This window comes from Nomascus leucogenys, chromosome 24 (assembly GCF_006542625.1).
Source record: "Nomascus leucogenys isolate Asia chromosome 24, Asia_NLE_v1, whole genome shotgun sequence".
NCBI lineage: Eukaryota > Metazoa > Chordata > Mammalia > Primates > Hylobatidae > Nomascus > Nomascus leucogenys.
Window position 1 is genome coordinate 10,048,361 of NC_044404.1, and position 13,355 is coordinate 10,061,715.

The window sequence follows — 13,355 nt, forward strand, 5'->3', positions numbered from 1 at the left end:
GAGGCCAACGTGGGAGAACCACTTGGGCCCAGGAGTTCGACACCAGCCTGGGCAACAAAGTGAGACCCTGTCTCTACAAAACGTTGAAAAATTAGTCAGCAGTGGTGGCGAACATCTGTGATCCCGGTTACTTGGGAGGCTGAGGCGGGAGGATCACTTGAGCCCGGGAGGCGGAGGCTGCAGTGAGCTGTGATAGCGCCACTGCACTCCAGCCTGGGTGACAGAGCAAGACCCTGTCTCAAAAAACAAAAAAAAAAAAGAAAAAAAAAGAAAAGAAAGAAAAAGTGGGGAGCAGGTTGGGGAGCAGGGTGAGGGCCACCTACTGCCTGATAATGGTGGGGGACAGGAAGGGGACTGAGTGCTCTGAGAGGCAGCTGATCCCGTTTTCTCACTTAAATACCTCTCACCCTACAGAGAAGCCCTGATTCCATTTGCTGTCTTTCTTAGCAATGTCTTAGCAAACGTCTTCCATTTGCCACACGGGTCCCAGCTTCCGCTTACTAAGCACCCAAGTGCCAGGTACTCCCATTGTCCCCACTGTACAGATGAAGAAACTGAACTCAAGGTCACACAAGTGATAAGGGGTGGCAGAGATCTGAAGCTGTGCGCGGAGGCGTGGCCAGCGCGTGCGCTCCGACTTCTAAATCCCTACTCTGGATATTGAAGACGGGAAGGACCGAGCCGCTCATTCTACAGATGGGAAAAGCAAGGCCTGGGGAGTCCCAGAGCGGGTGCCAGATCGTAGGGAGCAGCCAGCACCCCGGGTCCCCTCAACGACACAACTACGTCCCTCGGCCACTTCTGGGTCCGGCGCTCGTCTCGGACGCGGCAGAACAGTTCTAGGACGCACGGCCGTCAGGGGGCCGAAGGGAAGGGCGGGGGCGGAGGCTCGGAGCAGACCCACCGCCTCGCCCCGGAAGCTCCGAGGCCCCGCCCCGGCGGCCGCCAGTGGGGGGCGTGGCCTCGCCGGCGCCCCCGCCCCGCCCCCGCCGCGCGCGCCCCCGGCCGGGGCCCCAGTCTCGCGGCGCGGAAGGCCGTGGAGGCCTGAGGTCTGGGGCGGGGTGGCGGCTGGGCTGGCCTTGGCATCGTGCCTTCCCCTGCGGCCGCCGCGGGCTCTGCAGGCGGTATCGGAGTGTCGTGAGGCGCGTGACCGCGTGACACGCGCACTTGTCGGGGTGACGGGCCCTGCGGAAGAGGAGGTGCGGCCCGGGGCGCAGGGGAGCCCTCGGGAGCGGGCCCGGCCCTCAGCGCCGTCCCGGCCGTGTCCCGGAGGAGCGGCCTGCGCCGCCGCGCGAGAGGAAGTAAGCGCCCCCCGCCACCTCCCCGGCCCCGGCGCCTCCAACCCGCGCCGCCGCCGGGCCCGAGCCCGCGCCGAGCCCCGGAGCCTGCGCTGCCAGCCCCGCGGAGCCTGGGGCTTCCGGCTTTGGGACTGCTCAGGAGGCGGCCTGGCTCCCTCCAGGGTCACCCCGAGCGGCTGAGCTGTCCTTTCCCTGGGCTTCCCGGAACTGAGTTCCAGGAGAGGGGGAACTCCGTGCTTTCCCCCGGGACCTGCTTAATCTTTGGCATTGATTAGCCCTCGGGTTTCACATAGCGTTTCCCGTACCCGGATCCAGTGAACGGTTTTCCAGAGGCAAACCTCTCTGGATCTCTGAAAATCAGCTCACCCAACCTTGAATGCTTAGCCAGAAGTGAGAACTTCTGGAAAGAAGTGTCCTTGCCCACTCCCCCTGCACCCCAACAGGCCCATGGTTCATGAAAGGCAGCAGATGAGGGAAAACTGGTATCAAATGGGCATATTTTTTATTTTTATTTTTTTACTTTTTTATAAAAGATAGGGTCTTGCTTGGTTGCCCAGGCTGGAGTGCAGTGGCACAAACACGGTTCCCTGCAGCCTCCACCTCTTGGGCTCAGGCCATCCTCCTGCCTCAGCCTCCCGGGTAGCTGGGACCACAGGCGCGCACCACCACGCCTGGCTAATTTTTAAACCTTTTGTAGAGACAGTGGTCTCACTATGTTGCCCAGGCTGGTCTCGAACTCCTGGGCTCAAACGAACCTCCTGCTTAAGGCTTCCAAAGTGTTGGGATTACAGGTGTGAAGCACCACGCCCAGACAGCGTATTTTAAATTATGCATCATATCCCTTTAATTTTTCATCATTATGATTGGAAGGTCATGAAAAGCTCTCTGAGTTTTTCCTTGGCATGTTTTCTGTGGTGGATGGTTAGTTGTTTGGTTTTTTTTTTTTTTTGGTTTTTTTTTTTTTTTTGGGACGGAGTTTCACTCTTGTTGCCCAAGCTGGAGTGCAATGGTGTGATCTCGGCCCACTACAACCTTCTCCTCCTGGGTTCAAGCGATTCTCCCACCTCAGCCTCCTGAGTGGCTGGGATTACAGGCGCGTGCCACCACACCCAGCTAATTTTATGTATTTTTTAGTAGAAACGGGGTTTCACTATGTTATCCAGGCTTGTCTTGAACTCCTGACCTCAGGTGATCCACCACCTCGGCCTCCCAAAGTGCTGGGATTACAGGCATGAGCCACCGCGCCCAGCTGGTTAGTTGGTTTTAACAGCAGTTCAAGAAGCTAGCAAGAAGGACTTCATTCGTGATGCTAATGGTTTAGTGATAGAAACTAACATTTCTGGCCGGGCCCAGTGGCTCACGCCTGTAATCCCAACACTTTGGGAGGCCAAGGCGGGCAGGTCACTTGAAGAGTTCAAGACCAGCCTGGCCAACATGGTGAAACCCCGTCTCTACTAAAAATACAAAAAATTTGCTGGGCATGGGGGCAGCGGATGCCTGTAATCCCAGCTACTGGGGAGGCTAAGGCAGGAGAATCGCTTGAACCGCCCCGCCTCCGGTGACGGAGGTTGCAGTGAACCAAGATCGTGCCACTGCACTCCAGCCTGGGTAACAAAGCTAGACTTCGTCTCAAAAAAAAAAAAAAAAAAAGCAGCTAGGATTTCTCGGGTGCTTACTGTATGCCAGGCATTGTGCTAAGTGCCTTACATGCTTCCCATCAATTTGTTTTCCCATTCTGTGGTTGAGGTACAGAGAGGTTAAATAACTTGTCTGAGGGTACATAGTTACTGAGTGGCAGGGATTTGAATCCAGAATATTCTCATGTAACCAGTTCTCCAAAAACTAGCCCTTGAAGGTCTTCCAGGTTTCAACAAAGCAACTGGGGCTTATGCATGATGTCTTCATGATGTCAGAAGGAAGAACTGTGAAAGGCAAAGCGGATCCGGGAGGCCGAGGCTGGTTACCACAGTTAGTGTTCGGAACAGCTTGACTTCATGGAGCAGAGAAACAGCCTTCTGGTTTAAACCACTGTTCAGTATCTACACTAATACAGTGTTTTACATTTTGCCATTCAGGAATGTAGTCACATTTTACAGGAAGGTTAGCTCTGGTACCAGACTATTCAAATCCTATCACCTCTAGCTGCTCGACCTTTAATAAGTTATTTGACTTCTCTTTTTTTTTTTTTTTTTTTTTTTGAGATGGAGTCTCGCTTTGTTGCCCAGGCTGGAGTGCAGAGGTGCGATCTCAGCTCACTGCAACGCTCGCCGACTGGGTTCAAGTGATTCTTCTCCCTCGGCCTCCCAAGTAGCTGGGATTACAGGCACCTGCCACCACGCCTGGCTAATTTTTGTATTGTTGGTAGAGATGGGGTTTCACCATGTTGGCCAGGCTGGTTTTAAGCTCCCGACCTCCAGTGATCTTCCTGCCTCAGCCTCCCGAAGTGCTGGGATTATAGGCGTGAGCCACTGTGCCTGGCCATGTTATTTGACTTCTCTTTGCCTTAGTTTCCTCTCTACTCCCTGCTAAAATGGGCATAATCATGTTACCTACCTCATGTGGTTGTGGCAAGACTTAAATGGTATGATGCATGTCACACTGATAGCCTAGCATTTGGCATATAGTTAAATACTCCATAAATAGCTATTTTATTATTAAAAGTGTTGTTCCAAGTAGTAAGCTGCTGCTAATGTGTGCTGTGTCACAGTGCTTGAAGTCACCATTAGAGATATATTCCTTTGTGCCGTATTTCAAATGCAGAAATGACAGTGGTCCTGTGCAAATGGGATTTATTTGTTCATTTAGCAGATATTTATAGAGCACCTTCTGTATGCCAGGCCTTGTTTTGGATACTGGAGGTACTGCGGAGAACAAAACAAACAAAAGTCCCTGTCCTCATTGGCACACACACTCTTGGGAAAAGGAATGGCAGACAATAGGCAAAATGAATGTAATTAGCATACAGTATATTAGAAAGCGATGTACTGTGGGGAGAAATAAAGCAGGAGAGGAGGAAGGGGGTGGGCGGTTTACAATTTTAGAGTGGTCTGAGTAAGCCTCACTGAGAAGATGACATTTTAGCAAAGAACTGAAGTTAGTGAGGGAGTAAACCACGTGGACCTGGTGGGGGACATGGGGGAGTTGGCCAGGCGGAGAGAACAAGTGCAAAGGCCCTGAGGCAGGAGGCTGGGCAGCCAGAGCCTAGACGGGCAGGATGGTAAGAGAAAAGATCAAAGAGGTAATGGGTGGGAGGCCAGAATGTGTAGACTCTGCAGACGTCTGCACAGAGGAATGGCATGATCCAGCTGGAGCTATAAAAAGGTCACTCTGACTGCCGTGTTGAGGCTCAGCCATAGAGGGTCCAGATAGAGGAGGCCAATTAGGAAGTTCCTGTAGTAATCCAGACGGAGATGACGGTGGCTGGCACTGGAGTGGAGTGGTGGAAGGTGGTGAGAAGCAGTTGTATTCTAGATAAATTTTGAAGATAGAAACTACAGGATTTGCTGACAGATCAGATGACCTCAAGGTTTCTGGGTCTGAACACCTGGAAAGATAGAGTTGCCATTTACTGAGAATGGGGAAAGCTACATTGGAAGCAGATTGGGAGAGAAATCAGTTCAGTTTTGTACATATTAAGTCTGGCAAACATCCCACTCATGCTCTCAGAATAGCAATTGACTGCATGAGTCTGGAGTTTGGGGGAAGTTCGGGCTGTAAATAAAGACTTGGACAGATAGGCAGTTGTGTGCTGGTAATGTTTACCAACTGACTGTGAGGGGTGGGGTTGATAGTGGGGAACCTGATTTATAGCCTTTGCCTATATCTGTGGTGTAAATATTCTGACGTTGGCCAACTTCAAATACACTATAATAGAATATCTTCACCTCATAGATGCAGTGGATATAAATAATGTCAAGAGCATAGATATTAGTGAAATGTAGTCAGATGATTAGGAAGAAATGAGTTTTGAGTATTTATTACCTTTTTAATTTATTTAATGATTTTTTTGTTTGTTTGTTTGAGACGGAGTCTCACTCTGTCACCCAGGCTGGAGTGCAATGGTGCGATCTCTGCTCACTGCAACCTCCACCTCCTGGGTTCAAGCAATTCTCCTGCCTCAGCCTCCCAAGTAGCTGGGATTACAGGCACCCGCCACCACACCCAGCTAACTTGTATTTTTAGTAGAAACGGGTTTTCGCCATGTTGCCCAGGCTGGTCTTGATCTCCTGGGCTCAAGTAGTCCTCCCGTCTCGGTCTCCCAAAGTGCTGGGATTACAGGACAGGTACCTAAAGATGGGAATGAGGATTCTCTGAGATGAGAGGGGAACAAGGAGTCCCAGATCCCGATCTGGAAGCTTTTGTCCCCATTCTGGCCCTGAGGGCAGTGAATGCAGATCAGAGGTCATAGATAGCAGGCTTGATTTTTATCTGCATTGATGGGTTCAGCATAAATGGACCAGAACAGGAAGAGTGCAAAAAACAAACAGACAAAAAACAACAAAAACAAAAACCTTGGGTTGGCTATTGTAAAAAGACTAGGCACATCACCTTGTGCTTTAGTTTCAAATGATCTTTAGTTTGAACTTTTGTTTTACTCCCACATGTTCTTTTTAAAAAATTCCAAACTCATGGGTCATGATTTGAAGAAAATTTCCCTTCCTCCTGCCTGGCGCACAGAGGGTAACGTCAAAAGTCGGGAAAGGGAACAGGGCAGCAGCAGACATTGACCTTTACCTCCCAGCTCCTCTCTCCCACCCCTTGTCTGCTGGGCATAGAGGATTAGAACTGCTTCCTCCTGTGGTTTACCAGAAAACGCTCTGCGGCTGGAGCTTCAGCACAGGCTGGGTCTGCTGTGCCGGGTCTGTTCGGGGACAGCTGCATGCCTCTTCCACTTGCGTGAGAACAAAGGCCAGAACCTGGATTCTGATCCAAACCCCCTGGCTCCCACCTTCTGGGATGTTAGCAGAGCCTTTTAACTGGTAAGTCTCTCCCAGGATGACTCGTAGAAGCCCTCAGGATTAGAGTTGGAGACAGTGAAGGGTGCCCAGGACTGGGTTCATGTGCCCGCAGTCGGCCCTGGCTCTAAGATGAGCCATCAGAAGGTCTTTTCCACCTCCCTACAGGATGCCCCCACAGCACTTTGTTTCGTAGTGAGTGTATTTCTGGCAAGTATCTTAAATAAGAATTGTAAATGAAATTGCATCCTCCACACACGTAAGTCATAGCTTCAAGAGTTTTTGTCTTAACTGCTGAATGACGCACAGTTCTCAGCTCTTGGCTTCATATTTTAGTTCTCTGTTTCCCTGCCTGGCTGCAGAGGTCAAGGCTCGAAGCACTCATTTGCCTTATAGAAAAGTGGAGGGCAGTTCCCGGATAATAGGATGCGGATCACCTTTCCTCGGAAAACAGGGACACTAAAAGATTACACAGATCCTTTATCTCACCCTCCCATTTCCTCGATGAGGAAACTGAGGCCCAGCCAGGCTAAATGACTTGTTCAAGGTTATGTGGTTGTTTAGAGGCAGGGCCCAGACAAGAGCCACCACACATTCAAGTTCCCAGTCTAATGCCGCCTCCCCTTACAGCTGCTCAAACTTTTCACTAAAGATTTTCTCATTGATTTGTTAATTTTTTGAAAAGAAGTGATTCGTAGTTGGATAAGCCTTTGGAAGGCTACTTCCATGCTCTCTGGCTAACTTCAAGTATGTAATTTCGGAAGGTTTATTTCACAGCCGATTCCTCTCAGAGCAGGCAAGGAGGCAGAGGGGAGAAGTGCTTCCGAAGAAAACCTTCTGAAGCAGAGCCGTGCAGCATGAGGAGGAGGCCTGGAGCCCAGGAGATGTGTTGGAGCCGTGGGTGCCTCTGCTCCAGAGGCTGGGGTCCCCCTGTCCCTGACTTTGACTTAACTGGGCTTCTCTGGGCCTGCTTCTTTCCCTGTCAGGGCAGCAGGGAGGATGACCAAGCCAGCCTTCCCTCCTGCTGCTTCCAGACTAGTCGGGAGTGTTGAGTTAGGAACCCGGGTTGGTTCTCCAGTGCTGTCTGCAGGGCCTGGCTCTGTAGCCCCAGGAGAGGAGGGAGGTTCACAGTGTTTTTCCTGAGAGCAATGGTATTATACCACCCTTGGGGGCCAGGAGGAACTTTGCATTTAATTAATTAATTAACATTTGTATAGCATTTTTGTCACATGTATCATCTCAATCTTCACTGCCCCTCCCCCCACCCCCGCCTTGGATTGATGGTATTTGCCCTGTTTTGTAGATGAAGAAATGTGGACGATAAGGCTCTAATCACCTACCCGCCCTTATGGAAAGGTGGAGGGCATCTCCCTGATTTAATTAGCTGATTTATTTATTTATTTTATTTATTTACTTTTTTTGAGACAGGATCTCGCTCTGTCACCAGGCTGGAGTGGAGTGGTGCGATCATGGCTCACTGCAGCCTGGACCTCTCGGGCTCAAGCAGTCCTCAGCCTCCTGAGTAGCTGAGACTACAGACATGTGCCACCACCCCCAGCTAATTTTTAAATATTTTTTGTAGAGATGGGGGTCTCGCTGTGTTGCCCAGACTGGTCTGGAAGTCCTGGGCTCAAGTGATCCTCCTGCCTCGGCCTCCCAAAGGGCTGGGATTATAGGCGTGAGCCAATGTGCCTGGCCTAATTAGCTGACTTAATTAGATCATGAAGCTAGGCAGTGGTCTTGAGCCCAGGTCCTTGGACCCAAATGCCTCCTTCTTCTGCTTGACTGAGGAAGCTGTTTAGCATCGTGACCGAGGGTCCAGGCTTTGTGGCTTGACAGTTTCCTTCACCTCCCAGTTTCCTCGTCTGTAGAATGAGACTCCTCACAGAACCCCTTCCACAAGACTGTTGTGAGGAATGATTGGAAAGGTGCGTTTAAGTCATCTGGCACACGTTGACTACTTGGTTAACATAGGTGTTATTACTGGATTCAGGAACAACCAGTTTTTACAAGGGGATGGGCACATGAAACCATTTGAGACTGTTTTGAAATACCTGTGTTAGGACCTACCCTACACCTACTGGATCAGAATGTCTGTGTCTTGAGAAAGGGAGCAGGAGGTGAGGCCCACGTGTTTGTTCTGATGCCCTCCTTTGATGAGATTCATTGCTCTGGTACTCACTGCTCCGTATTCCAGAGTCTTGCTACTCAAAGTGTGCTCTTGGACCAGCTGTCAGCACTTCAGGTCCCCTTCCTTCTGCATCAGAATCTCCTTTTAAAAAGATCCCCAGGAAATTCAAATGCTCATTAAAGTTTGAGAAACACTGTAAAGGTTAAAAAAACATATAATAAAAAAACGAATACCCACACATACTACCCACACCCATTTAGGAAAGAGTTGTTTTCTAGTTGTTTTGCAACCACAGAGTAAGCAATCATGTTGTAATACCCAATATCTTGGATTTGTTTAAAGGAGTGCTGGCAACAACAGATATGGGAGGCCAACCTGAGAACCAGGGACCCAGAACAGGACTGGTCAGGGAGGACTGTGGCAAACCTCAGAGTCGGAACAGGATTAAAGAGAGGGCCAGGAGTCAGTTCAGGCCAGGTGGCCATCCGTCACAGCTGTCTGCAGTCTTCTGGGGTGGGGGCAGAGGTGCTGGCCCTTGGGGCTCCCCCACCTGCCCATGCCAGCACTCTGGAGGCTTAGCTCCTCCCTTTGTACCAGGCACGTCCAGAGCCCTGGCTACCAGGATCTGATCAGCAGCTCTGAAGCGCAGCCTGCCAGCTGGCGGCTCCACCTTCTCCAGGCTGTTCTCTGGGCTTCAGATTTCTCGCTGCCTCTCTCCTGCACTGACCTTGCAGCTTCTCCTTCCCTCCAGACGAGCGATTGCCGGTTGAGGAAAAAACGCTTGAAGGGCCAAGGACAGGGACTGGAAGGCAGGAGGAAAAAGCAGAATGGTCCTGTGGTCCATGTGTGTATTTAGGGGTGAGGGCAGATACAGGGAGAGTGGGAGAGGAAGGCTGGGGAGCCACCCGTGTGGCCCCGATCCTCTAGTTAAAGCTCCAGTGATGGACGCATCGTGTGTCCTGTAGACACTGGCTCAGACACTGTGGTTGTGTCCTCACCTTGGGTTGGTCACTCACTAGGACCCTCTTGGAGATGGATCTTGAGAGAGATGAGGAAGAGGCAGAGGGGGCCGTGGGAGGAGGGGGTCTGACGTCAGGGTCAAGAGGCAGATTTGGTCCCCTCTGTATAGGGATGGTGAAGAGGTCATTGGGCCGGTTCTGTGGGGCCTTTTGTAAGTTGTCTCTTTAAACCTCAACTTCCCCATTTGTATTAACAGATTATAGCTTCCTAAAGTTGTTAAAGATTTTGTTAATCCTTTACCTGGTAAAATGCCTGTCATATAATAGGCGCTAAATCAGCCATTCAGTTCCTTCGTCACTGCTCCCACCTGCAGGCTGAACCCCATTTCCACCGTGGGTTTCTGATTAGTTCCCATGGGCATGGCGGCTGTGATGACTTGCCCCCTCACTTCCTTCTTCCCTTCCCTCCAACACTGGCCTTGGTTGGAAACTGGAGAGCCAGAGAGCTGTGGAGGAAGAATTCAGCGCAGGAAGCCCTACAACCTTGGTTAGAACAGAAGGCCAGAACAAACAAATACTTGGTGTGTTTGTGACCACTAGGCTCCTCTCATGGAGCACCTTTGGCTGAACTAGCCAGGGTTGCTTATGGGGAGGTGTAGCCTGGCAGACACTGTTGGTCCCACTTGGTTGGTCATCATAGGACTCTGGACATGGATTTTTAGAGAGTGAGGAGGGGGGGGGGGGGAGGGGGTCTGACGTCAGGGTCAAGAGGCAGATTTGGTCCCCTCTATAGCGGTGCTGGAGAGGCCATTGGGCGTGTCATGCAGTGGCTGCACAGTCAGTCCCAGCTCCCCTGCTTTCTTACCCTGGGACCTTCATTGACCCGAGCCTCAGCTTTTCCATTTGCAGAATGGGAGGACTGTCACAGAACCCACCCCATGTGGTTCTTTCAGGATTCTTGTCTGGGTTCATTGAGCTCTAATACACGTAAGTACTTAGTGCCAGCACTAAGCGTTTGCTGGTATCACTCTTCCAGGATGACACCTACCATTCGGTGCTTAATAGGTGATAGGTACAGGCCTCAGCTCATTACAGGCATGAACTCCTTTTATCCTTATAACAACCCTGTGGTGTAGGTACCACTATTACCCCCATTTCAGGTGAGAAAACTGAGGTACAGCCAGGTTAAATAATTGTGCAGTTACTAAGGGGTTGAGCTGGGATTCAAACTCAGGCAGGTAGTCTGGAGTCCATGTTTTCTGTCACTATGCCGTAGCAGTTATTAGTCATCATTTGGTAGTTGGAGCCCAGTAGACATGGGGAAGAGGCAAGTGAGAGGTGAGAGGAGGTGGTCCTACCCTCTCACTGTTCCAACTGTCGCCTGAGGACCTGCCAGTATACCTAGGCTGGGGCTGCCCTGCTTGTCCAGGTGACCTATGCTCCTGGAGGAGACTGGCCTTGGTCATGAAATGAACAGCTCCACTCCCAGGCCTGCGGCCCTCCCTGGTGGCCTTTGCCACTTTCCTATGCTCCTGGCAGCAAAGTGGTTCATCTCTAGCAAGTGGCCTCTAACTTTCCCAGGCAGAGTCACTGTCTACAGGGCAGGCTCCCTACCCACTGACTTCCTGGAACAGAAGCCAAGCTGTCAGGAGGGAGGGACGAGCTGTGGGCCTATAACATTTTCTTAAGAAACACGTGGTGGTTTCTTGCCAGGCAGGAAGTGTTTGTTTCCACATCACAGCCACCTGAACCATGTCTGATCCTTCCTTGTTCCTCGTCTATCTCTCTGTGCACCCCAGGCACCCAGGCATGTGGAATATGCTCATAGTGGCGATGTGCTTGGCCCTTCTGGGCTGCCTGCAAGCCCAGGAGCTCCAGGGACATGTCTCCATAATCCTGCTGGGAGCAACTGGGGACCTGGCTAAGAAGTACTTATGGCAGGGACTGTTCCAGCTGTACCTGGATGAAGCGGGCAGGGGTCACAGTTTTAGCTTCCATGGAGCTGCTCTGACAGCCCCCAAACAGGGTCAAGAGCTCATGGCCAAGGCCCTGGAATCCCTCTCCTGCCCCAAGGACATGGCACCCAGTCACTGTGCAGAGCACAAGGATCAGTTCCTGCAGCTGAGCCGGTACCGCCAACTGAAGACGGCCGAGGACTATCAGGCCCTGAACAAGGACATCGAGGCACAGCTCCAGCACGCAGGCCTCCGGGAGGCTGGCAGGATCTTCTACTTCTCGGTGCCACCCTTCGCCTATGAAGACATTGCCCGCAACATCAACAGCAGCTGCCGGCCAGGCCCGGGCGCCTGGCTGCGGGTTGTCCTTGAGAAACCCTTTGGCCATGACCACTTCTCAGCCCAGCAGCTGGCCACAGAACTCGGGACCTTTTTCCAGGAGGAGGAGATGTACCGGGTGGACCATTACTTAGGCAAGCAGGTGAGCATCAGCGTGGAGCCTGCCAGGGCTAGGGTGAGCTGGGCGCTGGTAGACCCCAGCAACAAGGCCACTTGCTCATTGTGGAGCTACGCCCCAGGGCATTGTGAACTCAGAGCTCCCATGGTCTCCTTGAAGGTGGGCAGGAGGTGAGGGGGTAAAGGAAAGACAGCAGCAGGGCAGGACTGTTGGGTCCTTGTCCATGTGTCTGGCCTCTTTTGTCCTTTGCAAAGCCCCCGTTCTCTTTGTTCCCCAGTCTGGGCTCTGGCTTCTCACGGTTGCCCTGCATCCTCTGTAGAGGTGGCTCAGCAACTCTGGTGTCTGGATCTGGCTTCCTGTTGGGTGTGCTGTGGGAATTAGAATGGGCTTTCTTCTCCTGCACCCACCACCTTTTTTTTTTTTTTTTTTTTTTTTTTTTTTTTTAGACAGAGTCTGCTCTGTCACCAGGCTGGAGTGTAGTGGCATGATCTCGGCTCACTGCAACCTCCGCCTCCTGGGTTCCAGCAGTTCTCCCGCCTCAGCCTCCCAAGTAGCTCGGAGTACAGGCGCGCATCACCAGGCCCGGCTAATTTTTTGCATTTTTAGTAGAAATGGGGTTTCACCATGTTGGCCAGGCTGGTCTCAAAATCCTGACCTCAAGTGATCTGCTCACTTCGGCCTCCCAAAGTGCTGGGAATTACAGGCGTGAGCCACCGCACCCTGCCCCATCTACCTTTTTTCAAAATGTTTTTCTTCCTGAGTTCTGTTTTGAGCCAGAAGGTTGGCAACAAGAGCTTAAACCAGGGAGCAGTAGGACCTTAAGCCCTGGGCAGGAGCATGGGGTAACCTCCTGGGTGACACGTGTCCATTGACCAGTTCACTCAAAATGTCTTGGAGGCCCCTGGGGGCATCCTGTCCCAGGAACCCCGGCAGAGAGCGCAGCAGCCCTGTGTTCTGGTATGTGGTGCAGGGGGGCATAGGCAGTTGTTGAGGTCAGAGACATGGCTTTCCATCCCACCCTGCCTGGAGTTGCCCATCGTAGGATTCCTAAATAGTGGTCCTCAGAACTGGGCCAGTCCTGGGGAGGTTTTCGCTTGTTTATGGCAAGATGAGAAGAAATACAGAATGTGCTCAATTCGAAGCTTTTCTTGCTACATTTTTGGTGTTAAACCTATCTTTATTTTATTAAAAATTGATCGTAATAGAAGATAGGTAATTCTAACTATTTTTTTCTTGGCAAAATACAAATCTGGTAACCCTTTGGAGGTCACTTGCAAGTTTTTGGAACCTTTACTGGCCTGTGAGATCGTGAAGTCCAGAACTACTGCTCAGAGGGCATCTTCTGCTCTGAGCAGGGAATAGAGAGGTCAGAGCCCTTCCCGGGAGTCAGGGTTCCTCCTTCATCGTGAGAGGATCCTGCAGCACGCCCAGTCTTCCCCCCGACAGGCTGTGGCACAGATCCTGCCTTTCCGAGACCAGAACCGCAAGGCTTTGGACAGCCTCTGGAACCGGCACCATGTGGAGCGGGTGGAGATCATCATGAAAGAGACCGTGGATGCCGAAGGTGTGTGAGTGGCCCTGCGCGCTCGGTCCCCCAGCC

The 13,355-nt window shown here is 51.6% G+C and overlaps 1 protein-coding gene across 2 annotated transcripts in view; it reads left to right on the plus strand.

The window, feature by feature from the left end:
• Nucleotides 1-1,006: 1,006 nt before the first annotated feature.
• Nucleotides 1,007-13,355, plus strand: part of H6PD (hexose-6-phosphate dehydrogenase/glucose 1-dehydrogenase) — a 36,320-nt gene continuing 23,971 nt past the window's right edge. The window contains exons 1-3 of one of the 2 annotated variants that reach the window (XM_030805483.1): nucleotides 1,007-1,301; nucleotides 11,143-11,779; nucleotides 13,202-13,319. In XM_030805483.1, coding sequence (XP_030661343.1) covers nucleotides 11,153-11,779; nucleotides 13,202-13,319 — 745 coding nt within the window. In that variant the 5' untranslated portion in view covers nucleotides 1,007-1,301; nucleotides 11,143-11,152. Of the gene's footprint in view, nucleotides 1,302-11,054; nucleotides 11,780-13,201; nucleotides 13,320-13,355 lie in introns of those variants that run through there. The other variant, XM_030805482.1, reaches the window with a different exon arrangement.